At 44.6% G+C, this 13410-nt stretch overlaps 1 protein-coding gene across 10 annotated transcripts in view; it reads right to left on the reverse strand.

Moving 5' to 3' along the window:
• PPP2R2B (protein phosphatase 2 regulatory subunit Bbeta) overlaps window positions 1–13410 on the reverse strand; it is a 512334-nt gene that overhangs the window by 264904 nt on the left and 234020 nt on the right. For 4 of the 10 annotated variants that reach the window (XM_045492878.1, XM_045492850.1, XM_045492870.1 and 1 more), the window contains one exon: window positions 7292–7485. The exons of 4 other annotated variants lie outside the window; for them this stretch is intronic. In XM_045492878.1, the coding sequence (XP_045348834.1) occupies window positions 7292–7485 (194 nt within the window). Of the gene's footprint in view, window positions 1–7291; window positions 8090–13410 lie in introns of those variants that run through there. 2 more of the 10 variants (XM_045492860.1, XM_045492925.1) reach the window with 2 other exon arrangements.

Genomic DNA, 13410 nt, shown 5'->3' on the forward strand with positions numbered 1-13410 from the left:
TAAAAACAATTTGCTTCCAATGCAATAGTTATGTCAGATTTGGTCTTTTCTATTTTTTTTAATTTTTTGAATGTTTTACTTTTATTTTTGAGAGAGAGAAAGAGAAAGAGACAAAGAGAAACAGAGTGCAAGTGGGAGAAGGAGACATAGAATCCAAAGCAAGCTCCAGGCTCTGAGCTGTCAGTACAGAGTCTGATGCAGGGCTCGAACCCATGAACCATGAGATCATGACCTGAGCTGAGTAGGATGCTCAACCAACTGAGCCATCCAAGCACTCCAGATCTGGTCTGTTCTGATTTCCAGCCCAATTCTAGAGTTTTACTGGAAAGGCAAAAGAAGGCAAATTGGTGGTAAAGATAACAAGTTTGTTGAAAGCAATCTGACTAATGGAGGATGAGGCAAATAGCACAGGTGAGCCTGTCTGGCCAAAAACAAGGCCTCAGACACCTCCACATTTATACGCAAAGTACAACTGCCATCAACAGCTGCCTCTATGCATTCCTTTTGCTGCCTTAGCCAACTATAGGAATTGCCACCAGTTCTGGAGAATGGGTGTCCAGAAGGCCCAGGGGAGCTATCCCAGCACAACCTGGGAACTGCATTATTAACATCCTACACTAGGGGTGAGGACATGGAGAAGGGTATTAAAAGCCAGCTAATTCTCACAATTTGCGCAGTTCCATAAATATTTTCCTTCTTTCTTTACAGAGTAGAATACAACTAGAAGAGACAATCGGCTAAGGACTCTGACACAAGGTAGAGGAGTTCAACTTCCTCCCTGTGGGATAATGGAGAAGACCCAGGCATGTGCACTGCCCTTCTAGAAAAAGATGAGACAAGTCAATCTAGCAGCACTGAACATGTACCATGGGGATATATGCCAAAGAGAGAGTATAACCTTCATTTCCCTTCCTAAAATCCTGACCACAGGCAGCAGGGGTGGGCCAAGAGTACATGCCTCAAGTCCAGGAAATCATGGCGGCCAATCTGGTTCTACCACTTACAAGTATGTGACCTTACACAAGTTTCTGGGGTTCTCCAAAGCTCAAAATCCCTTATTCTGAAAAATGAGGCTAATGCAACCCTTCTCTTATGGCTGTTCAAAGAGATTAAATGAGTTAACACATGAGAAAACACCTAGGAAAATGCCTGGAATGGACAGCAAGTGAGAAACCTCAGTTCTCTCCCCTGAGCTAAGTGCTGAAATTAGACTCTTAGTTTCTTCGTAAATGCAAATGCCAGAGTCTAGGAATGTCAGTCTACAGCTGTGCTCTTTTCATTGAGCCTTACCAATATTTTGACAGGACTGGCCTAATATTATTCACCCCAGGTTCATTGGCATGTTTCTGACCAGCCCTCATAAAGGGCTTGAGATTGCCCCTGGGGACCTGGATGCTAATAATGAATACTTGCTAGTGATTTTCAATGCACTCTGGTTATTATATTTGGTAGCAGAACATTTCCCATCCCCAGAAAGGTCATTTACAATAGTATAAGGCAGCTTCTTTCCACGTTCCATTTCAGATTTTTCCGAGAATGGCAGAGAACTCAAACATTCATCCATATGCATTGGAAATACTGTTCTGATCTGGCATTTGCATACAAATATCAAAGCAACTTAAGGAACTACAAGGCAGCTTTCCATCATGGGACACCACCTCCTTTTAATTTTTAGTGCCTTCATATCAAAAGCCATTTTCATGTACCTTCCTCGTTTTATTCACCTTCGCTTCCCTCTTGATCATGTGTGAAATGGCGGTGGGGTGGAGGAAGCAGGGACTATTAGTTTCTCACCTTTAGCCTGAGGTTCCTCCAAAGCTATGACATATCAGAGATCACACAGATCTCATTCAAGTTTGGAGACCCTCTAAACTCAACTCACCCTAGACTGGACTCTTCTCATGCCACCACATTGTTGAGAAATGACCATAGAGTGTTATTTGAATAATTTCAGTGTGCGGTTAATGGTGTTTACACCAAGGCATTCCCTTGTGAGGCCCTTTTTGTTACAATTTATACCAAGACAAGACAATCATCCTTGTTGGCTCAAATTCTGCCCTGGTGTGCTCTTCTCCTAGGCATCACATCTATTCACATGGTTTTAAATACTTTCAATATGCTGTAGACATCCCAATTATACATCGTCCCCATCTTTCTTCTGAGCTTTAGATCCAGATATCCAATGGCTTGAGAGTATCACTCTGAGGCTAAATGTCTCACACCAATTACCAAAGTCTTTTTTCCAGTGTCAGTAAAAAGGCCCATTATGCGTCCATTGTCATGGCAAAGTCCTAAAGTTGTCCTTGACACTCATCCGCATTTACTTCTCTATCTCCACCGAATCACACCAAGTAAGTCCTATCCATTCTTCTTCTACAGTGTATCAAAGTCATCTAATTCTCTCCATCTCTACTGCTGCCACTATCCTAGAGTACAGCTGTGGCGTCCCAATTATTTCTTTCACTCCTATTCATTTCCTACCCAGCCCTCTGACCCCACCCTGCATAGCAGCTAGAGGGAGCTTTGAAAAAAACAAACCTGATCATATTTCCCCCTTGATCAAAATCCTTTAATGGCTTTCGATCCATCTTTGGATAAAGTCCAAACTCCTTATGGTCAAGGCTCAATGTGATCTGGTCTCTGAATACCTCTCCAGTCTCTCTTTTGTAACATTTTATTATGAAAATTTTCAAACCGACATCAAACTTGGAAAAAAAATTTACAGTGGCTATCCATTGACAGACCACCTCAATTTTACCATTAACATTTCATACTTGCTATATCATATATCTATCCATTCATCCATCCCTCTATCCTAGCATGGATCTTTCCTGGTTTTGGTGCATTCAAAGTAAACTGCAGGCTTTGGTCTCGTTTTCATTGCTGCTTCCTCTTGTTCCCTATATTCTAGCCACAGGCAGCCTTCTAGTCTTTCAATCCGTCAGACTATTTCATATCTCTGGGCTTGGTACCTATTATCTCTTCTAACTCCAGTCTTTAGCTCTTGTTAATGCCTGACTTATTCTTTAGTTCTCAACTTAAAACTTCCTCTGAGGAGCCTCCCCAGTCCCCCAAACTAAATTAGATCCACCTTCCTGCGTTATATATGATCTTAATGCATGTTATGCTTTCTCTATCACTTATCACAATTGGTAACTATGTGTTTATTTGCAAAAATATTTATTGTCTGCCTCCTGCACCAGACTAATATCATGTCTGTATTGGACCATGCTGGATCACCTGTGCAGACAGTCAACTATGTTTGTGGAAGAAATTACAGGCAGAATTAATGAATAATTATATAATAATACATAATAATAAAAAATACATGAAATAAGTAAATTTTTTCTTCTTTTACAATGTGTCAACAATATAGGTTTTGAAAGGCCTCTTAGAGAAGATGGAACTTACTAGCTGCCAGAATACAACCAGCAAGTACATTAAAACAAATTACTCAACGGCAAGATCCAAGGGGCACACTTGAATTGATAAGAGACTGGTGGGTTTTAGTGACTTCTCTGCCATTTCCACTAGCCATTACCCTCAGGATCATCCCAAATCAACACACAATCCAAGGAAAAAGTATGTTTGCTATGCAAATATAGCTATAACGTATTAAGAACATTTACGAAGGTCTAGCTTTGCTTGAGGTAATGGTATTTAGTGCTTTCCCTGTATTAAATTTTTTTTCCTATGGCATAGGTTCTATTGTTATTCCCGTTTTACAGCTAAGGAAACTGAGAACAGAATAATTTTAAAACGTGTTCTCTGACTTCCTCTTCTAACCAGATTGCCATTTCTGTAAACTCACCTATAAAAAAATATTTATTCTATCCGTGGCCCCGTGTCAGAGTACGAAAATTAATGTAGATAACTCTCAAAATGCCCTAATGAAGAAAGGGTTTTAGTCAGTTCTAACAAGTCTGAAAAGAAAGAAAGAAATCCACATATAGATCAGAGAGATTTGAGAGATGAAGCCTTGGTTAGGAAACCCAGAGTTCCATATCTGAAAAAAAACAAAACAAAACAAAACAGTAAAAACACTGTGTTGACTTTATTTTTGTAGTCATTCCAACCCCACTTTTCCTCACATATAATCCCATATACACACATTCAAATGATCCTTGCCAAGAATTTTACACCAGATGGGAACACAATTTACATACAACGATAAAACCATTGTGGTCTTCTCATAACAGGAGCTAATGGGTGAAGGAAGGAAAATGAGGCAGTGCAGAATTTCCTCATGGAGGCGCATATGCCTAAAAAGGGTCTTGAGTTTGAAGACAAGCTTTCTGCTCATCTGTGTGACCCTCACAAATGAGTACCATCTGTGGGCCTCAGTTGCCCAGTTTCCTTGTTTGAAAATGTTAATAGCATCTACTTAGCAGGACTTGGAGATATTGAAATGCTCTATTTAAAAAGCTCAGCAAGTGCACTGAAAATAGAAGATGCTCAAAGATGTTAACTTTAAAAAGGGAAAAAAGACAGAGGAAGATTGGTGAGGGTGGTAACTTTGATGCCCAGAATAAAAGAGTCATAGGAAATATCTTTAATAAATACACATCATGCAATCTTTTTTCTTCCCCATGGGAGGGAGGGGAGGGAGGGGAGGGAGGGGAGAGAGGGGAAGGAGGGGAGGGAGGGAGGGAGGGGAGGGAGGGAGAGAAACAGAGAGGGAGGAGGGAGAGAGAGAGAAAATAAGAGGGGAGAGCTTGGGTAAAAGTGTCCTTTAGCATTTGCATTGCTCTTAGCTGGCGGAACTTGCCCGCAGCTACCACTTACAATGCAAATTGAGCTTAGAGTCCTTCACACTAACTACACAGCAAAAACCTTTCAGCTTTAAATAGAATACTGCAGTGTGGAATGATCTGAGCAAAGCAAAGAAAAATTCAGAGATAAATGTGAAGGAGATTTTGGAGGAAAAGAAAAAAAAAAACAAAAACCCACCAAACCCTGACATATCTGGCTAGGTAGGAAAATGCCAAAATATTAAAGAAGACAAAAGAAAAGCGAAGTCCATAGAAGGACCCAGAAACTAAGGTCAGATTGTGGAGGCAGTGGATTTAAGTTAATAAAGGAGGAAGGAACTTTGGGGGCAAGCCCTCAACTAACAGGATTTGAACAAAGACTATTTTGATCTGGTGATCTTTCCTGGTGTACTTGGCACTTCCAAGGTATTCATCAGAAGACAAGGATGGACTATCCCCACTCTGGCCAGCACCACTGCATGAATGGTCCCTAAAATGAATAGATGAAGACCACAGAGAACTTCCCTCTCTACCCAACTTCTGCCATTTACATTTTCCAAGTTCCATTTTTTTTTCTTACCAGACTTTCACTAAGATCAAGAAACCTGAAGGTTTACTGTGAAATAAAGGTTTTGTTTAGTTTTCATTGTTACGTGTGTGTGATAGAATTTCCTGAGAGATTGATTTAGAAACATTTGAGAGAGCTCTTTGCTATAAACTCATGCCTCAGTTTTGACTATATGAACCCAGATATTTTAACCAGAATCAGAGTTCCCAAAAACACCATAAAATAAGAACAGAGATTAGGTAATATCTAGGGCCCTGAAAGCACTAAGATGATACTCCTATCATGGCCCTATACACACGGCCCCAATTTGCCCATCTTCCCAGCTCAGTAAGTTTCCTGTGTCGGCACTTAGAGGCATAATACAACACAGAAGAAAATACGAAGACAGCCCTCTTTCTTTGTTGTCACAAACAGAAAGAAACATCCACCCCAAAAACCAATAGACCCAAGGCCAACTTCTGTCTTGGATAACATGCTCAGACACACAGCAAGTCCTAATCTACCTGGTAAATGAGTCAGTGACAAAGCACCTAAGACTGAGAAAGAACATCTTAGAGCCACCTTGTCAGCCTGCAAATAACAAGAATCAGCGAGTATGGTGGTTGTATGGGGGAGGGACAGGCTGAACATCTTAAAAGCCATCTCTAAGCTCCTGAACGCCAGAGCACATTCAAGTCTGCTTAATCTGTCTAGCACCATGGACATATTAGGCTGGATGCTTTCCAATAATGATGATGAATGGAGAATATATTTCAACAGCGCTGGGCATTCTTTTTAATATAAAATTTACAGAGATGTTTATGGAAGATGCCACCTTTGCCCCCACATTGTGTGCCTCTTTATTTCTTTCAGAGTTTGAACTCCTTTCCTACCCCATCCCCATCACATTTTTCCTGGGAGTATTGATCTGATTAAGTATTATAGAAAATTTAGTATCCAAGGATAACAAGAATCATCTTAAATTAACATACCTTGCTACATTTTCCTAAAGCCCTTTCACACACGTTTTCTCACGTGGATATTACAACGTGATAATGCAACACTTTCTATGCGCGGTTAAGGAAAGGGCCTACAGGTAGAAAATGAAAGCGAAGATGTAAAAGTTTGGGCATTTGGGGGGAAAAAATGCCTCTACTCTCTATTCACACACAAAAGGCAGAATGAGATTCCACCTGCTGACTTTCCGTGCCTGCCTGCTAATGTCAGAACACGCTGAGAGAGAGAGAGAGAGAGAGACGACAATTTCACCTCTTGGCAAAGCTCAGCTTACTGAACCCTCTTGCTTTCTGCTGGCTGTTGATTCAGCAGAAACTACTGCTGCAGAATTCATAATGGTGATTTTAAAGGCCCCACTGATCGCATTGCTCGCCCCACGTGTCGGACTCGTTCGCTCGCTGCTGGAAAGCGGTCTCCCCAGCTACCTTTTTAGTTCTTGCTAATTCATCTCCAAGGGGAGAGGGGCTCGCCCCTTTGCAAAAGGTCCTTTGGGCTTCTGATTGTCTGAGCAGGTAACCCGGCCGGAGAGAGAGACCGGCAGGAAATGAAACCATGCCCTCCCTGCAGCCACCGAGAGACACAACATCATTCCGCTCAGGGAGGGGAAGACCTACGATCCTTCCGGGCCCCTTCCTCGTCTCCCCCGCAAGACTCCGGCAAACATCTCGGGGGAGGTGTTATCTGCCTTCAGGGGGTCATTTTTCCAGTCGGGAGCCCCACCCTGAAAAGCCTAATCCCCGAGGGCCATTTTAACTCCCGTGGGCGCCGGGTCCACCTGCTGCTGAACGCCGGGCTCGTCTCGCGGAGCCCGGATGGATGTGGGGCGCACTGGCCGCTGCCCCCGCGGGCCGAGCCCCCGCCCCAGCCCCGGGCCCGGAGGAGTCTCCGCCACTCGGCGCCCAGCTGCCCGCCGAGCCCAGCGATCCGCAACTTGCGCCCCGGCCCCAGCGGCGGAATGCGGCGGGGCTGGCGTTACCTTCGGTCGCATAGCTGTGGTCGCGCAGGAAACTGTTGTTGATTTTGCGGGTATCAATGTCCTCCTCCATTGACAGCAGGCTTACTTGCGTGGGAACCAGAAGCCGGCAGACAAGTATCCATGATCCCTCCCCGCAGCCAGTCTCACAGGAGAGGGGGGCAGGGGAGCCGGTGGGACTGCACCATGGTCCGAGCCTGAGGAGGAGACGGGGAGGCGGAGAGAAAAAAAATAAAAACCCGGCAATGGAGCTGTCACCTCCTCCACTCGGGATCTCCGAGGCTGCGGCGGCTCCTCCCGCGGTGCGCTCACTCCAGCTCCAATTCCCAGCGAGGATGCTGCGCCCGGCTCCGCTGCCGCCGGGTGCCAAGATGCGCCGTGCCCCGAGGGGTCCGGGCCCGCCCGCCGCCCGGGAGGCGCTCACAAGCGAGGCTGGGGAGATGCCCAACAGGTTCCCCACGTTGGCAGCCGCTCCAAAATGCAAAAAAGGTCCCTCCTCCCCCTGGGAGAGCGGGCGGCCGCGACAAAATGGTGCCTTTCTGGACCCGAGCTGCAGTGGCGAGACGGCAGGGGCCGGATTCGGGCTGGCCCGGCCCGGAGCAGGGTGCCGGTCCCACGGGAGGGCGGCTCCGGCCGGCGGGGGTGAGGAAGGCGGCGGGGAGCTGGGCAGGGCGCTGCGGCCGGCGCCAGCGCACTCGCCCTCACACCCACACGCGCGCACTCGCAGCCGCTGCCGCTGCTGCAGGAGGAGGCTGGAGGCGGCTGGTGCATTAAAGGCGAGGCTCCTCCCAACCGCGTCAGCAGCCCCAGGACTCTTCCCCAGCCGCGCTGGTGGCCGAGGCAGAGGCTGCGGCTGCTCTCTGCTGCAGTGGGGCGCACGCAGCCGCGAACCCGCACCTGGGCAGCAGAGCAGCGAGCTGGCGGGTTCACGTGAAAACCAGAGACGCGCTCCGGCAACCGCCCTCCTCCGGCGCCACGCAGCCAAGGGCGGCGTTTTTCTCTAGCCCCCGGAGTCCCCCGCTCGCTGCCGTGCTCCGGACACCTGCGCTTCAGCACCGCAGAGAGAAGTAGGTCCCTCTTGGGTAGGCAGGGAGATTGCATCCAGGTCCCTTTCTGCTCACCCCTGTGCGAGGTCTGCGGTGCCTCAATCAAGTTAAAGGGCGAGGCCTGGGGTTGGAAGCCTCGGCGAGGAGAGAATGGGAAGAAGGGCTGCCATGGCTTAATTGAAGCCTCCTGTGCTAGGAAGAGAAAGCGGGGCAGGGGCCAGAACTTTTCTGCCACCACGTCCGACTTCCCCATTCCAAACAGAGTCAACACCCGCTTGTAACTGTGGGCGTCTGTGTCCACACAGGCAGAGGGAAGCAGAGGGCTGACTTAAAAAGCTAGCCAACACAGTCACTCTGGAAAAGTCCACCTTCCCTAGCCCTTTGCACTTTGTTTTGGACAAACGCTGCAGGCCCGGCTGTAGGTCTTGCTTGTGAACAAGGCACAACCCTGCAGAAACTGCTCACATTTGCTCCCAACAGGGAAGGTGCCTTGGGGCCTGTGCCCACAGAGAGCCACTGCTACCCTGAGGGGACTTTGAGGATCCAATTAATACAAAAAAAGAGGCCTGCCTCCCTGCTTCACCTAGGAGGAAAATGCAAAATTCCCCACCTTCCCCCCACCACCCTCCCCCCCACGTTTTCGAAAATTACAAAACCTGTACTTGAAAGAAAATTTGATCACTACTGTTATGAAACCAGTAAACATCACTTACGAACATCACAGCTTCGTAAAGCCAAACTGGAAAAGAAATTTGCCCATTTTTCCACTTGTAGAAGGTATTTGTTTCAGTGGGTGTCGCTGCAGGAAGAGACATCAGCAAACGTCTTGCTCAGTTAAACTCCACAAGTTGAGCTAGATGAGCCCAGAGGGACCTGTGAGTTAATTATATACATACAATGCTTCGGCTCACACAATTTAGAAAGTATTTGCAGTTCAAAAAAATGGGAAAACAAGTTTTTAACCGAGGTTGGGAATCGCCATTAGATTTCCACGGAGAGTGGATGCTTCCGGCAGATGGAAAATGGCACCGTCCCCATCTCCAGAAAGCCAGATGAAGAAGAGAGTAGAAATATTCTTTGATGTAATTTTTAAGGGAAGTTCAGCTTACGATGGATTTCATTTTATGCTCGTCTGTGGCTAAGCCTCACAGAATTGTTTGACTACTTGTTCAAATTTCACAAATGAAATTCCAGTAACAAATTTAACCCACCACTTCAGCCTCAGCTCATGGTTGGTTCCTCCACATGATGAACTGGACCCATCACCAGGTCTCCGGTGGTCGGCTCATCTGCAGTTACACAGTTCAGCTTCTCTTGCCGATCAGCGTTATGGGGAAGGGGCAGGCAGAGGTGGGAAAACGCTAAGTTCCTCTCAAAGTGGTAAGAAGACAGTGTGCCTTCTGTTGAAATGACTTAAAGGTGTGACAGGAGACCTTGGGACAGTATTTGCAAGTTCTCCCCTTATCTTCCTGGAATGTGGGCTACCTTGGAACAGAGCTGCATGATGAACTGGGTAGGCCCACTGGCCAGGTTTGTGCTTGAGTAATTTTCCACTCTAACCAATGGGAGAAATATCCCCTGCATAGATTAAGCTTCCTTTTCATGTTTCCAGCAAAATACCTCCTCTATTTATTCAACGATCCCGGAAAAACAGAGAGATCTCCATGGATTAAGTTGACTCCAACATTTCAACTTTGTGGACCACTCTTTTCTCCCATGATCAATGGAGACTAGACCCTGGCTCAAAACCAAAAGGACTGTTGGCTTTGTGCTTGAACACAATGATGTGTGGTAAAGGAGGTAAGGGTAAAGGTAAGGTAAAGAAGCCCCGTACAATCCTGTGGTGGTAAGAGGACAGTATAGACCATTTCTCAGAAGACCTGCTGAACTTTCTAGTCCTCCAATATGTCAAATTCTTTCCACAAGCTTTTGAAAGTTGCACATGCCATTCCCTAAGCTCCTTCCTCATGTTCTTGGCATTCTCCAGCATGTCAGCTGAACTGTCCCTACTTCACTGAGGCGTTACACGACCAGACCACAGTCTCTTCCTCAGGTATTTACGGTCTCTACATCTTTTTATATTTTTTGGTGGAGGTTGGGGGGGGGCGGTGAGTCTTCCTCATGGATCACCACATTCTGTAATAGTTGTTTCCTCATTATTATCAACCGTTCCTAATATATCTCCTATATTAAATGTCTGGTGCTTAGTAGGTGCTCAATTATATTTGCTGAATGGATGTAAATAAATATTTCTTCAGTGAATTAATTATGGAATTTCTCCAGTTCAGCAAATATTGTAATATTTAGGTTTTATAGCTCAATCCTTATTAAAATTCTTGCAAAACCAAACCAAAACAAACAACACCCAACAACAAAACCTGTTGTGAGGCAGTAATCTTCTACTCTAGTAAGTCCTATTCCAATGGAAGTAATTGTCCTAGCCATTCTTATATGTATACGGACCAAAAATATTTACTGAGCAATATACGGGGATAAAGTTAAAACAAAACAGTCCCTTTCTTCACAGAACTGAAATTCTTTCATCCGATCTTCAAACATGAGCTTTCTTAGAGATGCAACAAATGCGTTATCAATCAACAGACTATAGCATAATGTTAAGTGCTGAGGCTCTGATATCAAGCAAAGCTGATGATTCTCTGGCACTTATTATTGTGTCCTTGAGTAAGTTACAAGTTTCCCCTAAGGTATTTTTTAAACCTCTAAATTAGGGAGAAAAAGAGTATCTACCTCATGGAGTTACTGTGAGGATTTAATGAGATCGTGGACTGAATGATCTTGGAAAGAACATACTGTTGTTACTTGTTGGATATTTACAATCATCTCACCATCAGTAAGGAACAAATAGAAAAGCAACCACTGTCTCAGCCACTAGAATGGGACTGTATCAGCAATATCCACGCATAAAATATATAGTCAGTCGGCTGTCATGGAACTTAGTGTCTAATTTACAGTTTATGTAAAGGAAGCCATAAGCTACAAAAGGGGCAGAAGACACTTTGAAAGGCTGACTGAATTCACAAAAAAGGCCCGTTACAAATACACAGGCTTCTTAGATTACACAATTCGGCATCAGGGCATGTAGACACGTTCTTTTTTTTTCTCACCCTTGTCATGGCCCCCCTCCCCCAACACTGTCATATACCCTCACCCCGGTTAGGTTAGTGCTGCCTTACACTGAAACCTTTCAGGTCATCCTGTCCAATTAACACAATAAATATCTACAATTTTATTAAAACCTCTGACCTGAGCCAGTCTGGAGATTCTTAATAGAGGCTTTAGGTGTCAGGCAGTCCTGGTTTATCCCAGCTCAGGCATTTATAAATTTCATGACCTTTGGCAAGTAATTTAACATCTCTGTGCCTCTGTATTTGCAAAATAGAAGAAAATAATAGAAACTCCTTCACAGGGTTGTTGAGTTGCTGTACAGACAGCCTAACTGCTTAGGGCTGAGATGCCACTTCTCCCTCCTAGTGGCTCCTGGGGGTCTCCATCAGCACAGAATTGGAGAGATGCACTACAGGGCATCATTTAACTGAACAAAAGTGACTTAGAGACCTGAGTTTCACTATCTATCAATCCGTCTTAATGAGCAACTAGAAACTGGGTATAGGAAATTTTACCATCTTGCAAAAAGCCCTCTATAAACCACAAAGTCCTTTGGAATTAGGATTACCCTATATACCTGCAGACCTAATCATGTTTCTCTGTTGTGGAATTGTACAAAATCCGTCTCTAGGATCAATAAGCACCGAGTGTTCAACTCTCTGTCTCAGGTGGTTTATGTGTTCACTGTCCAGTGGGTAACCTCCTGAGCTTCTAGTGAGGTTTATAATTCCTTTTTGTGCATGCTACCATAGGTAAGAACACCACACAAGGGAACCTTTGATATGGCATTTAACCTAGGAAAAGAAAGCAAAACATTTTGCTCTAAAAATGTATTAAATCTAGATTCTGGATACTTAATGGATTTCACAGAGTAAAATGTTCCTTCATTTATCCAAGTGGAGTAATTTATGCAAATAAACAGTGGTATGCTGGAACTGCTACGTACTGGCTATTGAGAGCCGAATGGGCCGATTACACACATCTATTTCCAGCTCTGCTGTGAGGGACATCATGTTGGTAGCTTAAAATCTGAAATCTGCCTTGGTGGGATATTTGTATTGTGGAAATTAAAAAAAAAAAACATATATAAATCAGGGCTTTGGGTTTTTTGTTGTTTGCTTTGAAAGCTGATTGTTAACCATTTACCAGCACACTAATAGCAACGCAGTACTCGCTGATATATCTTCCTGCCCATCCCTGCCATCTACACAAAGTTCCTGCCAATTCTCAATACTAAATCTCCCAATCTGTGTCAAATTCCAGAGCATCCCACCACGCAGCCAAACTTGAGCCATAATGCTAAATGTCTTAAAATCCTACCTTTACTGTGAAGATTTCCCATATCCATCAGAAGAAACTGAAGCCTTTGAGTGATCCTCCCCAGGCTGGCTATGCAATTGGAAGAGGCTGCCCCTATAAGGGACCTGACCACATAAGCAACGTCAGGTGCACGCCCATTCTCAATGAATCATCCTTTTCTACTGTTCAAGCTCCACTGCCTCCTTACTTTGGGCCTGGATTTGCCTAAATGCAAAACAGAAACATCCATTCTGCCTGGTTTCATTGATAACTCTTCAACATGTCTCATTAGGATATTAACACAATGGGAGAAGAGGAACAAAAATCCAAGAGCCCAGATCTGAGAGGATGAGACCTGATATCCTCTTGTACCTTTTCTCATTCAATGGTTTCAGAGTTAAATTTAGGCTGTCTTACTCAAGATAGTGTTAATTTGCATAATATTTGTTAGGTATAGGTGAGGATTTACAAAACCAGTTTGGCGATACTCAAGGGGTAGTTTCTGATTACCTTTCTCAAAAGAAAACTTCACATAACTCAGACAAGAATATATATTGGGAAATATCTTTCAAATTTCTTTAATATGCCCCAGCAATAACACTTTACAGAATTTATCCTAAGAAAATAATCATAGATGTGGGCAAAAATTTA

Source organism: Leopardus geoffroyi, chromosome A1 (genome assembly GCF_018350155.1).
Source record: "Leopardus geoffroyi isolate Oge1 chromosome A1, O.geoffroyi_Oge1_pat1.0, whole genome shotgun sequence".
In the NCBI taxonomy this organism is placed as follows: Eukaryota; Metazoa; Chordata; class Mammalia; order Carnivora; family Felidae; genus Leopardus; species Leopardus geoffroyi.